The 13,689-nt window shown below is 40.9% G+C and overlaps 1 protein-coding gene across 1 annotated transcript in view; it reads right to left on the bottom strand.

Annotated features, from left to right (window-relative positions):
- Positions 1-13,689, bottom strand: part of GTF2F2 (general transcription factor IIF subunit 2) — a 138,599-nt gene that overhangs the window by 47,382 nt on the left and 77,528 nt on the right. Inside the window, exon 5 of the mRNA XM_062194159.1 lies at positions 9,955-10,036. Coding sequence (XP_062050143.1) covers positions 9,955-10,036 — 82 coding nt within the window. The remainder of the gene's footprint in view (positions 1-9,954; positions 10,037-13,689) is intronic.

Raw genomic sequence — 13,689 nt, 5'->3', positions numbered from 1 at the left:
TTTATTTGACAGGCAGAGTTAAAGGGAGATGGATCTTCTATACAAAGTATGTAAGATATTTATGAGTCCTAAAGTTAAAGACTTCACTAACGGCTTTTAACAATCCCAGAGCATTTCTCAGCCTACTGATTCAACATTCTAAGTGGGACCCTTGTTTTGTAGCGAAGGGACTTCTGGTGTCTTTCTATGTCTCCCCATGCTTTAGGGACTCATACAGCAACAGCTGAAAATTCCAGTGTCTGTAAGGACCAGGCAAAGCTTTTGCATTTTAAGTAAACTGTTAAGAAAATAGGACACATAGGCCTGCAGCGAACTGAAGAGTGTGCAGCTATTTCCAGCTTTGGCCATTTTGCAGTACATGATGGTACCACACTGAAGAGCCACATTCACATCGAGATAGCAAAGATTTGTATTAATTAGTGTGACAATTTTTTGGCAGATGGCAAGCAAAATCTTATTTAACAAAATTGATAAATTGCCACAGTTTTTTGACAGATAAAAATAAAAATACTTGAGGAAAGAGCACTTCTTCTAAGCTGTACAACAGCAGGTGCCATATGGATGAGGCAGTGATGGACCCTGGGTCCATCCTAAGGAAATTTGCCTCTTCTGTGGGTCACCTTCACAGCCAGTTATAAATCCTGAGAACAGATCTTCCACTAATGCAACTAGACCAGATCTGCCCATTTGGCCCAGAAGCAGAGATGGTTGTCCTGGTGACAAATCCCCAAGGCAAACTAAAATGACTACTCAATTTTCTTATGGGGCCAACCTAGAAATGGCCTCATTTCAATCATCTCTTCCTTTCCCGTGTGTGTGTGTGTGTGGGGGGGGGGGGGGGGTGGATGTCCCTCATCAAATATCTTGAACAGGTAATCTAACGGCTTTATTTCATTCTTAGTAATAAAAGGTTTAAAATTGAAAGCCTAGTTTGACTTATGTGTGTCCATTTTTTTTTTTTTTTAAGTTTGTTCATCTATTTGAAAAGCAGAGAGAGAGAGAGAGAAAGAGAAGAGAGACAGAGAGCAATCTTCCATCTTCTGGCTGGATCCCCAAATGGCCCAATGGCCAGGGCTATCTATGCCAGGCCAAAGCCTTGAGCCAGGAAGCTTCTTCTGGGTCTCCCACATGGGTGCAGGGGCCTAGGCATGTGGGACATCTTCAGTTCTTTCTCAGGTGCATTAGCAGGGAGCTGGATCAGAAGTAGAGCAGCCAAAACTTGAACCAGTGCCTCACAGAATGCCAGCACTGCAGGCCACAGCTTAACCTGCTGCACCACAGCTCCAGCTCTCATGCATTCATTCTTTTTTTTTTTTTTTTTTTGGACAGGCAGATTGGACAGTGAGAGAGAGAGACAGAGAGAAAGGTCTTCCTTTACCGTTGGTTCACCCTCCAATGGCCGCTGTGGCCGGCGCACTGAGCTGATCCGAAGCCAGGAGCCAGGTGCTTCTCCTGGTCTCCCATGCGGGTGCAGGGCCCAAACATTTGGGCCATCCTCTACTGCACTCCCGGGCCACAGCAGAGAGCTGGACTGGAAGAGGGGCAACCGGGACAGAATCTGGGGCCCCGACCGGGACTAGAACCTGGTGTGCCGGCGCCGCTAGGCGGAGGATTAGCCTATTGAGCAGCGGCCTCATTCATTCTTTAAATATATCTAGAACCTAGAGGCTAGAAAGGATCAGAACAGGATTTAAAAAGTAGATGCCCAAAGACAGACACTGCTTAAGGGGAAAAAGTGCAAAAAGGAGATGCCCAGATAATAAAGACAAACTTTCTATACTCCACAGTTTTGCCTAAGGTTAGCCCTGTAGATTTTCAATTGTGAGTGAACAAAGAGAAATTGTGTACCGAAGTATTTTTATCCTGCAAAGCTGTGAGGCTTTGTAGAAACACCACCACATGCCAATATTGCTTCTTAGGACCTAACAATTGGAATTTCTTTCTTTCTTTTTCTTTTTTTTTTTGACAGGCAGAGTGGATAGTGAGAGAGAGACAGAGAGAAAGGTCTTCCTTTGCCATTGGTTCACCCTCCAATGGCCGCCGCGGCCGGCGCACTGCGCTGAGGGCAGGAGCCAGGTGCTTCTCCTGGTCTCCCATATGGGTGCAGGGCCCAAGCACTTGGGCCATCCTCCACTGCCTTCCCGGGCCACAGCAGAGAGCTGGCCTGGAAGAGGGGCAACCGGGACAGAATCTGGTGCCCCGACCGGGACTAGAACCTGGTGTGCCGGCGCCGCAAAGCGGAGGATTAGCCTAGTGAGCCGCGGCGCCGGCACAATTGGAATTTTAAACACAGTTCTCTCTCTCTCTCTCTCTGTCTGTCTCTCTCTCTCTCTCTCTCACACACACACACACACTCACACAAACACACACACTCTCAGAAGGAAGGATTCTGAATGTTTTCACCGTTAAGAAATGTGAAAATGTTTGAGGAGACTGATTTGTTTATTCTGATTATACACAATGCATAGAGACATCATGTGCACCCCATAAAATTGTACAATTTCTATGTGTTATTTAAAAATAATAAAAAAAGTTTTAAAACAGCTAAATGAATTTTTAAAAGAGCATTGATTCTGCAGATTGCATTACTGAGAATCCTTACCTTTAAAATACTGACCTGTAGTCAATGATTCTAGTTTGCTCACTGAACATGAAGCTGTTAGAGCAAAGAGGAATGACATACAGGCCCTGACCTCAAGGAGCTCACAATGTGGTAGAGACTTAAACAAAAGGAGTAAAAGTAACAGCAAAAGCAAAACGTGCTTAGTGGTTTGTGCAGAGAGGCCTGATGGAGATGGTGCTTACCCTGTGTAGTGAGACAAGGTCGGGAAGACTGGATTTGAGCTGAAACTTACAGGATGAATGGGGGCTCTGCCAGCAGCCAAGCAAAGAGCACTGCAGAGCAGGACACTCGAGGCAGAGTGAAAAGGACCCATGCCTGAGACAGTGCACCCTTGAGCTGCACTGGCAGCCAAGTAAGAAGCCAAAACCCAGAAGGGCTTCCTGTTCTGTGCCTTTAAAAAATCTGTGATTATTTAAAAAGACTTAGAGCTCCACACTTTGAACAAAATCACACATTTTCGGACCTCAAGAGAGACACCAGCTAAGAAACACAAGAGAACTGGGAGAAGACATGGGGGATTCAATGACAAAAAATGCTCAGGGTGAGACAGCGCTCAGATACTGAAGTTATCAAGGATGGAATTCCCTGAGGAACACAGCTAACTCCTATCGAACTTCTGTTAGCTCTCCTGCTCTTTTTTAAACTAATTTTCCTACCTGAATTCTTCTATGCAAGTTTCTTCTACTGCGAGAACTGGATGGAACTGGAAAAACTTCTAGAAGAGTTTTTGAGGGCTGGCGCTGTGGCCTAGTAGGTTAAGTCTCCGCCTGCAGTGCCGGCATCCAATAAGGGCACTGGTTTGAGTCAGAGCTGTTCCACTTCTGATCCAGCTATAGGCTATGGTCTGAGAAAACAGTAGGAGATGGCCCAAGTGCTTGGGCCCCTACACCCGCTTGGGAGACCCAGAGAAAGCTCCTAGTTCTTGGCTTCAGACAGGCTCAGCTCTAGCCATTGTAGCCATTTGGGTAGTAGATGGAAGATCTCTCTCTGTCTCTCCCTCTCTCTGCCTGTAACTCTATCTCTCAAATGAATAAATTTTTTTTTTTTTAAAGAGTTTTCAGGACAGGAGTTCTCACCAAGGTAACTATGAAAAGACTGATCACTAACACTGGGGTATACAGTCTGCATGAGACCCCTGAAATGAGACAGTCTTATTCTATTTCATCTTTAACCCAACACCAAGATAAAGGTCATTATGTGTGTCACACATGAGGAAACAAAGGCCAGAAAGGTTGTGCATCTTGCCCGAGATCACACAGGTAGTACTGGAAAAACCAGTCTTTGAACCCCAGCAGTTTGGCTTCAGAGTCCAATCACTTAGCTATCTGACCCCATTTTCAAGGCATCAAGGTAGATACAGAATTGCTTTCTAATAAAAGACAAGACTCTATAATGGAGTGCCAAAATGGTCCTTCCTCAAGGGAAGCAATCAAGGATGCAACTGTCCATGATGAATGCTGCTGATTCCTACGAAACTTCTGTTAGAACAGGCTTCCGCTGTGAATCTCATGGCTGCATCCCTAGCCTCCACCCCACCTGCCCTCCCCCTCCCCTGAGCCGCATTCATCTGCTTTGGTTGCAGCTAACACCTAGGGATTGGTGGTAAGCAATGAATTTACCATCTAGACATTTCCCCGGATGAGCTCTAATTAGTCCATGTAATCCCATTTTCACAGACACAGTGGTTCAAGGATAGACAAGATCATTTAACACCCAGGACCCTATATGCATAAAGAGGGATAAGTCATGTAGCAATCTTGATAGAACAGTCAGCCAGAGGATAGTCTAGCAGAGAAAGATCCAAGAAAATTAGAGTTGGACCACTGATACTGTGAACTTCTAGATAAAGACATGGCTAAAGCTCATAATAACACTGGACTTGATTATGTGAGTCAATCAACCTCTTAAAAATAAGCCAGTATGCAATGTGGCTTTTATTACAATTGAAAATGAAAACATTAATGGATTCAAATGCATTAACTATTAACCCCAATATCAGCCAGAATTGTATCAAATAAGATCACTAGAAGGCCAAAATCCCATACTATACTTACTTGATCATAAAATTATCTTATTGAATTCTAAGATACTGTTATGATACCAAGTTTCATTGACAGTTAATAGAAAAATGCTTTTCTGTAAGACATTTTTAATTTATTATTTTTCTATTTAATAAATTTAATATAAAATCAGGGGCAGGTATTTGGCTTAGCCATTAAGACCTACATACAAAATGGGAATACTGGGTTCAAATCCCAGTTCTGACCCCAATTCCAGCTTCCTGCTAATGCACATCTGGGGAGGCAGTAGGTGATGGCTCAAGTAGTTGTGTCCCTGTCTCTGAATGAGACTTTCCAGTCAAAAATAAACAAATAAATCTTTAAGAACAAACAAACAAGCAAAAAAAAGAAAATTCCATTTTTCTTTTGGCCTAAATTTTATGGATCACTGGGTTTACTTATTTCCTGAGTTTACTATAATAATAATATGTATTTTATTTCCATCTTTATTTAAATTAATGACAGAATCCTATGAAATTGCATTTGATTAACATATAATTCACATAACATTGTCCTAATTTATCAGCCAAAATTTAATAGCAGAGAGCTATAACAGGAATTTATTACTAAAATTAAATTCCCAGTAGAATAAGACTGATCATCCTTAAAGAAAATTATTTATAAATATTGTTCCTTGTAATATAGCCATTTGTTACTAAAAGTATTGCTTAGCTGCTATTTGCTAAAATATAATAAAAACTCACTGATTGAAGGGGAAAGAACCACAGGCATAAGTCAAGGAAAGATAGGTTTTCTTTGATAAAAGCTCTCTCCTAGTCCTTTGTAAATGGAGACTATATTCATTTCTTTATATCTTGAAAACCACCTTATTTTAGTGAAATGTTTATATTTGTTTTATAAATAACTTTCATCTTTTCAAAGCAAAATGTGCATATTTATACATATGTGCATATACATATGGGTATTTATATAAATCTGAAAAATCATGTCTAGATTTCAAATACAGTTTAGAGTAAAAAAAATAAAAAAGAATCTAAATGATTCCCATGTTTTGGTACACGGCTGCCAGTCTTCTTCATTTCAATTCAAAAACTACTCTGAATGTTTATTATTCATGACACATTGTACTAAGAACGAGAATACACACACATACACACACACACAAAGAGGAGAAATCAAAGAAAAGTAAAACTCTTCTCTAATGAAATTTATAATTTTATAAAAGATGCAGCTATGTACTCCCTAAATAGTAGAAAACACAAACATTTAGTCAGACCATGAAAGGAATAGGTAAATGTGTGGGAAGGCAGAACAGAGTAATAGCAGATCCTAACTGGGTGGGGGAGTGCCAACTATGAGGAAGTTTCACTGATTCCTGGGTTGATCTGAAAGGGTCAGAGGGATCTCGGTACAGGTGGCCAACACAGTCTAGGTAGAGGATGCACCACACAAGGAACAAAAGGCATGAGATGGAAAAGGGCCTACCTTATCTAGAAGAAACCTTGCAGTGTGATATAACCATGAGTCTGTATAAAGGGAAGTAGATGAAAATGAAGCTAGAAAATCAGGTAAGAAGCACTGAGGAGCCAGCACTGAAGCACGGAGGGTTAGGCCACTGCCTGCAGCACCAGCATCCCATATTGGGCGCCAGCGCAAGTTCTGGCTGTTCTACTTCCAAGCTAGCTCCCTGCTGATGTCCCAGAGAAGGCAGTGAAAGATGGCTCAGATCCTTGGGGCCCTGTATCCATGTGACTTGAATGACACTCCTGGCTTTGGGTTGGCCCAGCCTTAGCTGTTGTGGCCATCTGGGAAGTGAACTAGCAGATGGAAAATCGATCTCTCTCTCCCTCTCTCCTTCTCGCTCTGTAACTCTGATGTTCAAATAAATATAAAATTTTTAAAAAAACCCTTGAATATTATTAAGGAGATTAGGTAGTCAGAAGGAGCTCTGAAGCATTTTGAGCATATGTGTGAAATATCTAGGTACAAGATATCTCAAGTACTAATTTGCCAATACTGTTCTTAAACACTTCTACGTAAATGCCACCTACACTTAAAAATCTTTCTATTTTACAGTCAACAACAACACCACCTTTCTGTTCCTCTCCTGACTATGTTGTCACTAAGAAAATTCTTTAGGTAAACCTATGTATACACACCTATGTGTGCAAATGAACTAAATAAAAACATATGTATACAAAAAGCCAAAAAAGCAAGCACTGATCTCATGGGAGCTTAAAATGTGGCAGGGAGAAGCTGACAATATACTCAAGTACACTACATAGTTTAAGAAGAGGCTAAATGTGCTATGAAAAAAGTGTTAAGTATAGAAGGACCGTAGGACAGTCAAAGAAAGTGGTATTTGAGATGAGACTTGAAAGGGGTGAGCCATACACTTACCTGGGGAAAGGCTGTCCCAGACAGAAAAGAACCACCAGTTTAAAGGCCGCAGGGAGAAAGTGTGCTAAGAGCTCTGACAGATTGTTAGGTTATTGGTGCGGCTCGCTGGCGAGGGAAGAAGAGGATGAAGGTATAGGAAGCAGCAGGCTGAGCACGTAGGCCCATGTGGACCAACACAGTTAATTCTTTTTTTTTTTTTTTTTTTTTTTTGACAGAGTGGAGAGTGAGAGTGAGAGTGAGAGAGAGAGAGAGAGAGAGAGAGAGAAAGGTCTTCCTTTGCCGTTGGTTCACCCTGCAATGGCCACCGCGGGCGGCGCGCTGCGACCAGCGCATCGCACTGATCCAAAGCCAGGAGCCGGGTGCTTTTCCTGGTCTCCCATGCGGGTGCAGGGCCCAAGCACTTGGGCCATCCTCCACTGCACTCCCGGGCCATAGCAGAGAGCTGGCCTGGAACAGGGGCAACCAGGACAGAATCCGGCGCCCCGACCGGGACTAGAACCCGGTGTGCCGGCGCTGCAGGCGGAGGATTAGCCTAGTGAACCGTGGCGCCAGCCTGAATTAATTCTTAATATTACAGGTAGCACTGCAAGTGATACTTGAAGAGAGGAACACCATGATCTGACATGGTTCTAAGAGAACTGCTCTGGCCACTGTGCTGGGAAGTAACTGTATTGGGACAAAAAAGGAAGAACTGCCCCAAAAGGGGTTCCTGTAGTAATCTAAGTGAGAGATAGTGGCAGCTCCTGAGGGTGCAGAGATACGTTCACTCTAGAGATGTGTGCTATTTTGAAGGTACAGCCAATAAGATTTTCCTTGACACATTTGATGGTGGGTGTGAGAGGCATTAAGAGGGAGCTCAGATTTCTGGACTGAGAAAATGGAAGGACGGTGTTGGTGTTAACTGAGACGAGAAAGACCACGAATGATGGAGCAGGTTTGGGAGGAAGGATCTCGAGACCCATTTCTGCCAATTCTGAAATGTTTACTGGAAACCTAACCTGGCATTTGTATATCTATGGAAGTTTGGTGTTCAAGAAAAAAAGATTTCTGAGTTACAGCATCTGCCACACTCTCAAACAACTCTTTTATTCCAGGCATCTCGAATCATATGTGGGTTCCTGAAGTCTTCCCCATGCCTTTGTGTCTCCATGTTTCTTTATTCTGAATATTTATTCACCCTGCCATTTTTCACTTGGTCAAAAAAACTCAGTCTTCTAAGAGACTTATGTCATCCATCATTTATTTCATGAAACTCCCATGGATCATCACTGCCTGAATCACCCCATTTTCTTTCCCAAGACAAGGATAAAATATATATTGGCTAGTCTTGTACCATACTAAAAGGGCTAAACAATTTTCTTTATTTTTAGTAAGAAAAAAAAGCAGCCATTTTATAGACACAGCAGGTGACCTGCCTGATCTCATCACCAGAACCCTTTAGAAACCCTTTGAAGAAAATTAAGACCACAGAAAAAAATCTTGGCAAGCAGCTCAGTAACTGGATTTTGCATTTTTCAATCTCAAGGGTTATTTGAAGAAGATAAATCTTCTAGCAGTATATAATAAACTTTATAGGCAAAAAGCCAGAAAGATATATATTTTATGCCTGTTTTTTGAAAGCTGTTTTATGTTATAAATTTTTTTCATTTTTATTGTCATCCTTTTACTTGCCCTGAGGAGGCAGTTAAATTAGAGGAATTATTGGACAAGAAAACCAGTCTCTTTGTGTCATTCCCAGGAGACAGAGTCTAATATAATCTAGAAAAGAAGAAAATGTGAGATACGATGTGAAATTTAGACATGATCCAGTTCAACCAGCTTCCTGTATAGACAGGGATTCTGACACAGGAGAGACTGCTGCTAACACCAGAGCAGTGTGTTCTCCACTGTCTGCTAAAATGCATGCTCCATGAGGACAGAGGCTATTGTATAGACAGGAATTCTGACACAGGAGAGACTGCTGCTAACACCAGAGCAGTGTGTTCTCCACTGTCTGCTAAAATGCATGCTCCATGAGGACAGAGGCTATTGCCTGTTCTGTGCACTACTATTTCCCTAATCCTAAAATGCACCCAGTAGATACTAAGTGCTGAAAGAACGAACAAACGAATTTAGAATTCTAAATCACACTGGGCTGAAATATATTAAATACAAGTTATGAAATAGGTATCATACATTCCTTTGGAGTATATAGTTATTTGAAAGCAGACCTTAATGGAGAATGGGACTGGGAATGGCAGAGGGAGGAGGAGGTGGGGTTGGAGGGCGGGTATGGTGGGAAGAATCACTATATGCCTAAAGTTGTACTTATGAAATGTCTCATTAAATAAAAGGTTTCTAATAAAAAAAATTGTTGACTCTTTGAAAGTTATAATAGTTGGGGTAGCAGGAATTTGCACCCATTATCTCTAAATAGTAATTAATTACAAAATGTTCGCCACATACAACAGTTTCTAGGGGTGGGGCTGAGATGGGGTAATACCCTGAAGCAAAATCTCTACCAAAGTACATAAGTTTCTAAAAGTTGTCTTCAAGAAAAAAAGGACAATATCTTAGCAACTATACTTGTTTTATACAGTATAGTATTTTGAAAACACAGTCACTAGGGAAAATTACAGTGTTTGAAAATAGAATAGTACAAAGATCTTATTATGTCTTTAGAGAATCAAGAATTATAAAGACAACTACAAAAAGCAGTTTAAAAACTGATTCCAGGATATATTAACAGAGCAACTTAAAATATCTCAAACAGCCAAGGTACTAAAAGTCTCTAAGTGCCAAGCAACCTCTGAGGCAAACACTTTCACCAATTCTCACAGCTTTCAGGTAGCCAACAGGCCATCTAATATATGCATCTCAATCCCCAGGGAGAAATATCAGGCAATCATTTTAAAGGCACAAAACACCAACCTCTTTAATCTCATGTAGTTCTCACTAGCAGCAGGTCGGCATTCAGCTCTTTGTACCACGATTCCTTCCAGAGACAGTTTATCTTGAGGGAAAAGAAAAAAAAAAAAAAAAAGAATTATGTTCGAGGTAACAGTTATCATTTTCAAGACAGTATTTTGATACACCAACCATATGATGTGACAACTGAATATAATTCATAATAAAAATCAAGGAAACAAAAGAACAGTATGAAGTACTAGTAAGTTTCTATTAAACAGCAATACCACTGGTCAGAAAAGAGAGAAGCCATAGTCTTGGCTAGTAACAAACCGGGACGCCTTCTGTCAAGTGTGTTCATCTGGCTGCTGTTGCCCTTTGTCAATAACAGCTTTTCTACACTTACATGGCTGCTGAGGTCATAAAATCAAATAAACATTTTTTGAAAAGTATGGAGGCTATCATCTTTGACAAGTAAGTAATTTCTAAAAACACAAGCTAGTCAAAACCACTAAACCAAAGGGGTATGTGTAAGTAAAATAAAATTCTAGGATACACTGTGAGGAGAACAGATAAGCCTAGAAAATACTGAGAAACTAGTTGGGCCATTTTTCTAGGTTGTACTGTGTACCAATTTGGTCTGCCATGTGCTTTGACTTCTGTTCCCCAGCATTATAAATCTGAGTATGTCAAAACTGAATCTTGAGGCTGGTGCTGTGGCTTTCAAATAAATAAATAAATCTTTAAAAAGCAAAAAAAAAAAAAACCAAAAAAAAAAAAAAAACCAAAAAAAAACCTGAATCTTTAACTTCTGTGAATATCTGTACAAATAGAAAGACGATTTTTATCATTAATAATACTTTGTGACCCTGACTTAAAAGAGTTCAGAAACTAGACACCAAACATTGTGATGTAGTTACTTGACAGACTTCATCTAACCATATAATATGTATATGAATGTCTGAAATGGCATCAGCTTTACTATACACCCCAGAAATGTTCAACAACTGGGGTTAGGAACAGATACGGTTCAGTCATATGTTCATGACAACTCACTTGGGATTTGAGAAGAGAATCAGGAAAATCCATGGCTCATCAGTAACACATGTACGATTCAGCTCTTAAGGGTAAACTACTTCATTCATTCCACTACCATTAATTAAATGCCTCCTAGGAAAAGGACCCTATCTTAGGCATCATGGAATCAAAGATAGTTAATACAGAATATGGTCTTCAAGGACCATACAATTCACTGGAGAGAGAGAAGCAGACCAAACTGTGGTGTGTGTATAAACTCTATGTGCTTTATAAATGGGACTTTCAAAAAGTTCGTGGAAAACACATATTATGAAAAAACCATGGATAGATTTCAAAAAAACTTTTCGTAGCAAAATAAGTGCATACTAATTTATATAATATGTTTGAACTGTTTCCAGTTTGAGGCACTAAGAAGGGTGAAAATTGGTTATAACAGCCCCAGGGATGGGCACTGTGGCATAGCACATAGCAAGTTAAGCCTGCAGCTTGGGCTGCCTGCATCCCATGTGGGTGAGCCACTTTGAGTCCCAGCTATTCAATTCTTCGAGTCCAGCTTCCTGCTAATGAGCCTGGGTGGAGCAGATGATGGTTCAAGTATGTGAGTTCCTTGTCACCCATGTAACAGAAACAGAGTTTCTGGCTCTTAGTTTTTGTCCTAACCTAGCCTTGGCTCTCGTAGGCACATGTGGAGGGAACAAGTTGATGGAGGATCGAACTTTCCCTGCCTCCCTGCCTTCCAAATAAAAAGGAAAGAAAAAAAGAGACACACGTACTTAGCCATCACCTGCTGTTTGCTAGGGTGTGCATTACCAGGAAGCTAGAACCAGAAGTGGGGCCAGGACTCAACCCCAGGCCCCTCAATACAGAATGTGGGTATCCTAAGTGGTGGCTTAACCACTGCACCAAATGTTCACCCCAAGCATGAACTTTCTGAAATCCTACTATGCTCCAAAATCTTTGTTATAATGATCTTTCTTGATTTTGTCTACAGCACCTAGAAATACTCTAAATTCTAAGTGCTAATTACAAAGATGATCAGTGCATTCAGTATTTCTAGGGCCCCTCAATGCAACATACACAACAAACCTCAACTAGAGGATATCAGGTGGCTGGTAAGAGAAGTAAGGAAGTAAGGAAGTAATTAAAAACCCTGAAATATTTTATTTTGTATTCCACTTTAGAAATTTTAAAATATTTCTTATTAGTGAGCTTAATGATTATAATCTGAATTTTCTTAAAGCAAAAAAAGTCTTATATTCAAATTTATTCTTCCAATGAAGCTGAAAACTACCAAGAAAAATTCTTCAGTCACCACAACAATAGCAAGAGTCAGGGAATTTTGATGCACAGTGTCTTAAAAGCTTGAGGGACATAAATTAATATTTTAAAAAAAAAAATACGATAAATGCAGAATACTATTCCTGAACATAATTTAGTCACACATGCATGCTGAATACTAAAAGAGCTTCTTTTTACCATCACTTGTGACTGTTCCCCACTTATTTTGCATTACCTACTCCAGGTGGACAGGCTGAATTTACTGTTTAGTGAAAACTCTGTGCTGTCAGCATTTCCGTATGGCACCCAAAAGGGCAGGAGGCAGGTCCAAAGCAGCTGACATTTTAACCTGGCTGCCAGTCTCCTCACGACTGAATCAAGGTCACTCACACAAAGCAGTAAAATTCACTCCCTCAAACTGTAATTTTCTGTTCATCGCACCTTCTTTATAAACCAAAAATCACTTTCAAATGCTACTCCAGGAAAAGGAAAAGTCCTAATCATCAGCAATGAATTTTCTCACCAATTGGCTGCTCTTAAATAACCCCACAACGCTGCTTTCTTTCTTCCTCTCAAATAAATAAAACCGGAGTGGGAGTTTAGCTGGAAATTCAGATGCCTACACCCCACACCACAGGTCTTGAGGCGATACACAGCTCAGGACCCCCGATGCCAGCTTCTCACCAGTGCAGATCCCTGGGAGGCAGGGTGACAGGCCAAGGAATTGGGCTCCTGTCACCCATATACAGGAGACCTGGAGTGCAATTCAAATGGGAGCTGGTATTGTGGTTTAACGGGTTAAGGTCTGAGTTCCAGCTGTCCACTTCTGATCCAGCTCCCTGCTCATGCACCTGGGAAAGCAGTGGAAGATGGCCCAAGTGCTTGAGCCAATGCAACCATCTGGAAGACCCAGATGAAGCTATTGGCTCCTGGCTTCAGCCTGACCCAGCCCCAGTCCCAGCTGCTGTGGCCATTTGGGGAGTGAACAGCATATAGAAGATCTCTATCTCCCTCTCTCTCTGTAACTCTGCCTTTCAAATATATAAATCTTAAAAAACCAACAAAACCTTCAAATGCTTCTTAAACCCCCAGAGAAACACATTCTCACATACTTTACACTAAACCATACTTCTTTTCTTCTTCAAAATATTGCTGACAATCTTAAGGGAAAGATATTAAATGTTACATTTTATTTTAAAAGCATCCACTTGCTTACTATGGCTGTTCAATATAGATCCTATTCATTAAATAGGAACCCTTACTTAAAACTACTTTGTTGACCCCATTTGAAAGAACATAATTACTTGACAATACACCTTTTAATTCTTGTACATTTATCAAATACTTAGTGAGTGGCTATCCTGTAAAAGTAACTCAAGAGCACATTAGAAACAACAAGGATAAAGTCAACATGGCTCCTGCACTCAAGAGCGCAGAGCAGCC

Source organism: Lepus europaeus, chromosome 6, assembly GCF_033115175.1.
Source record: "Lepus europaeus isolate LE1 chromosome 6, mLepTim1.pri, whole genome shotgun sequence".
Taxonomy (NCBI): Eukaryota; Metazoa; Chordata; class Mammalia; order Lagomorpha; family Leporidae; genus Lepus; species Lepus europaeus.
The sequence above is the reverse complement of the archived record's forward strand: the minus strand, read 5'-3'. Positions and strand labels throughout refer to the sequence as shown.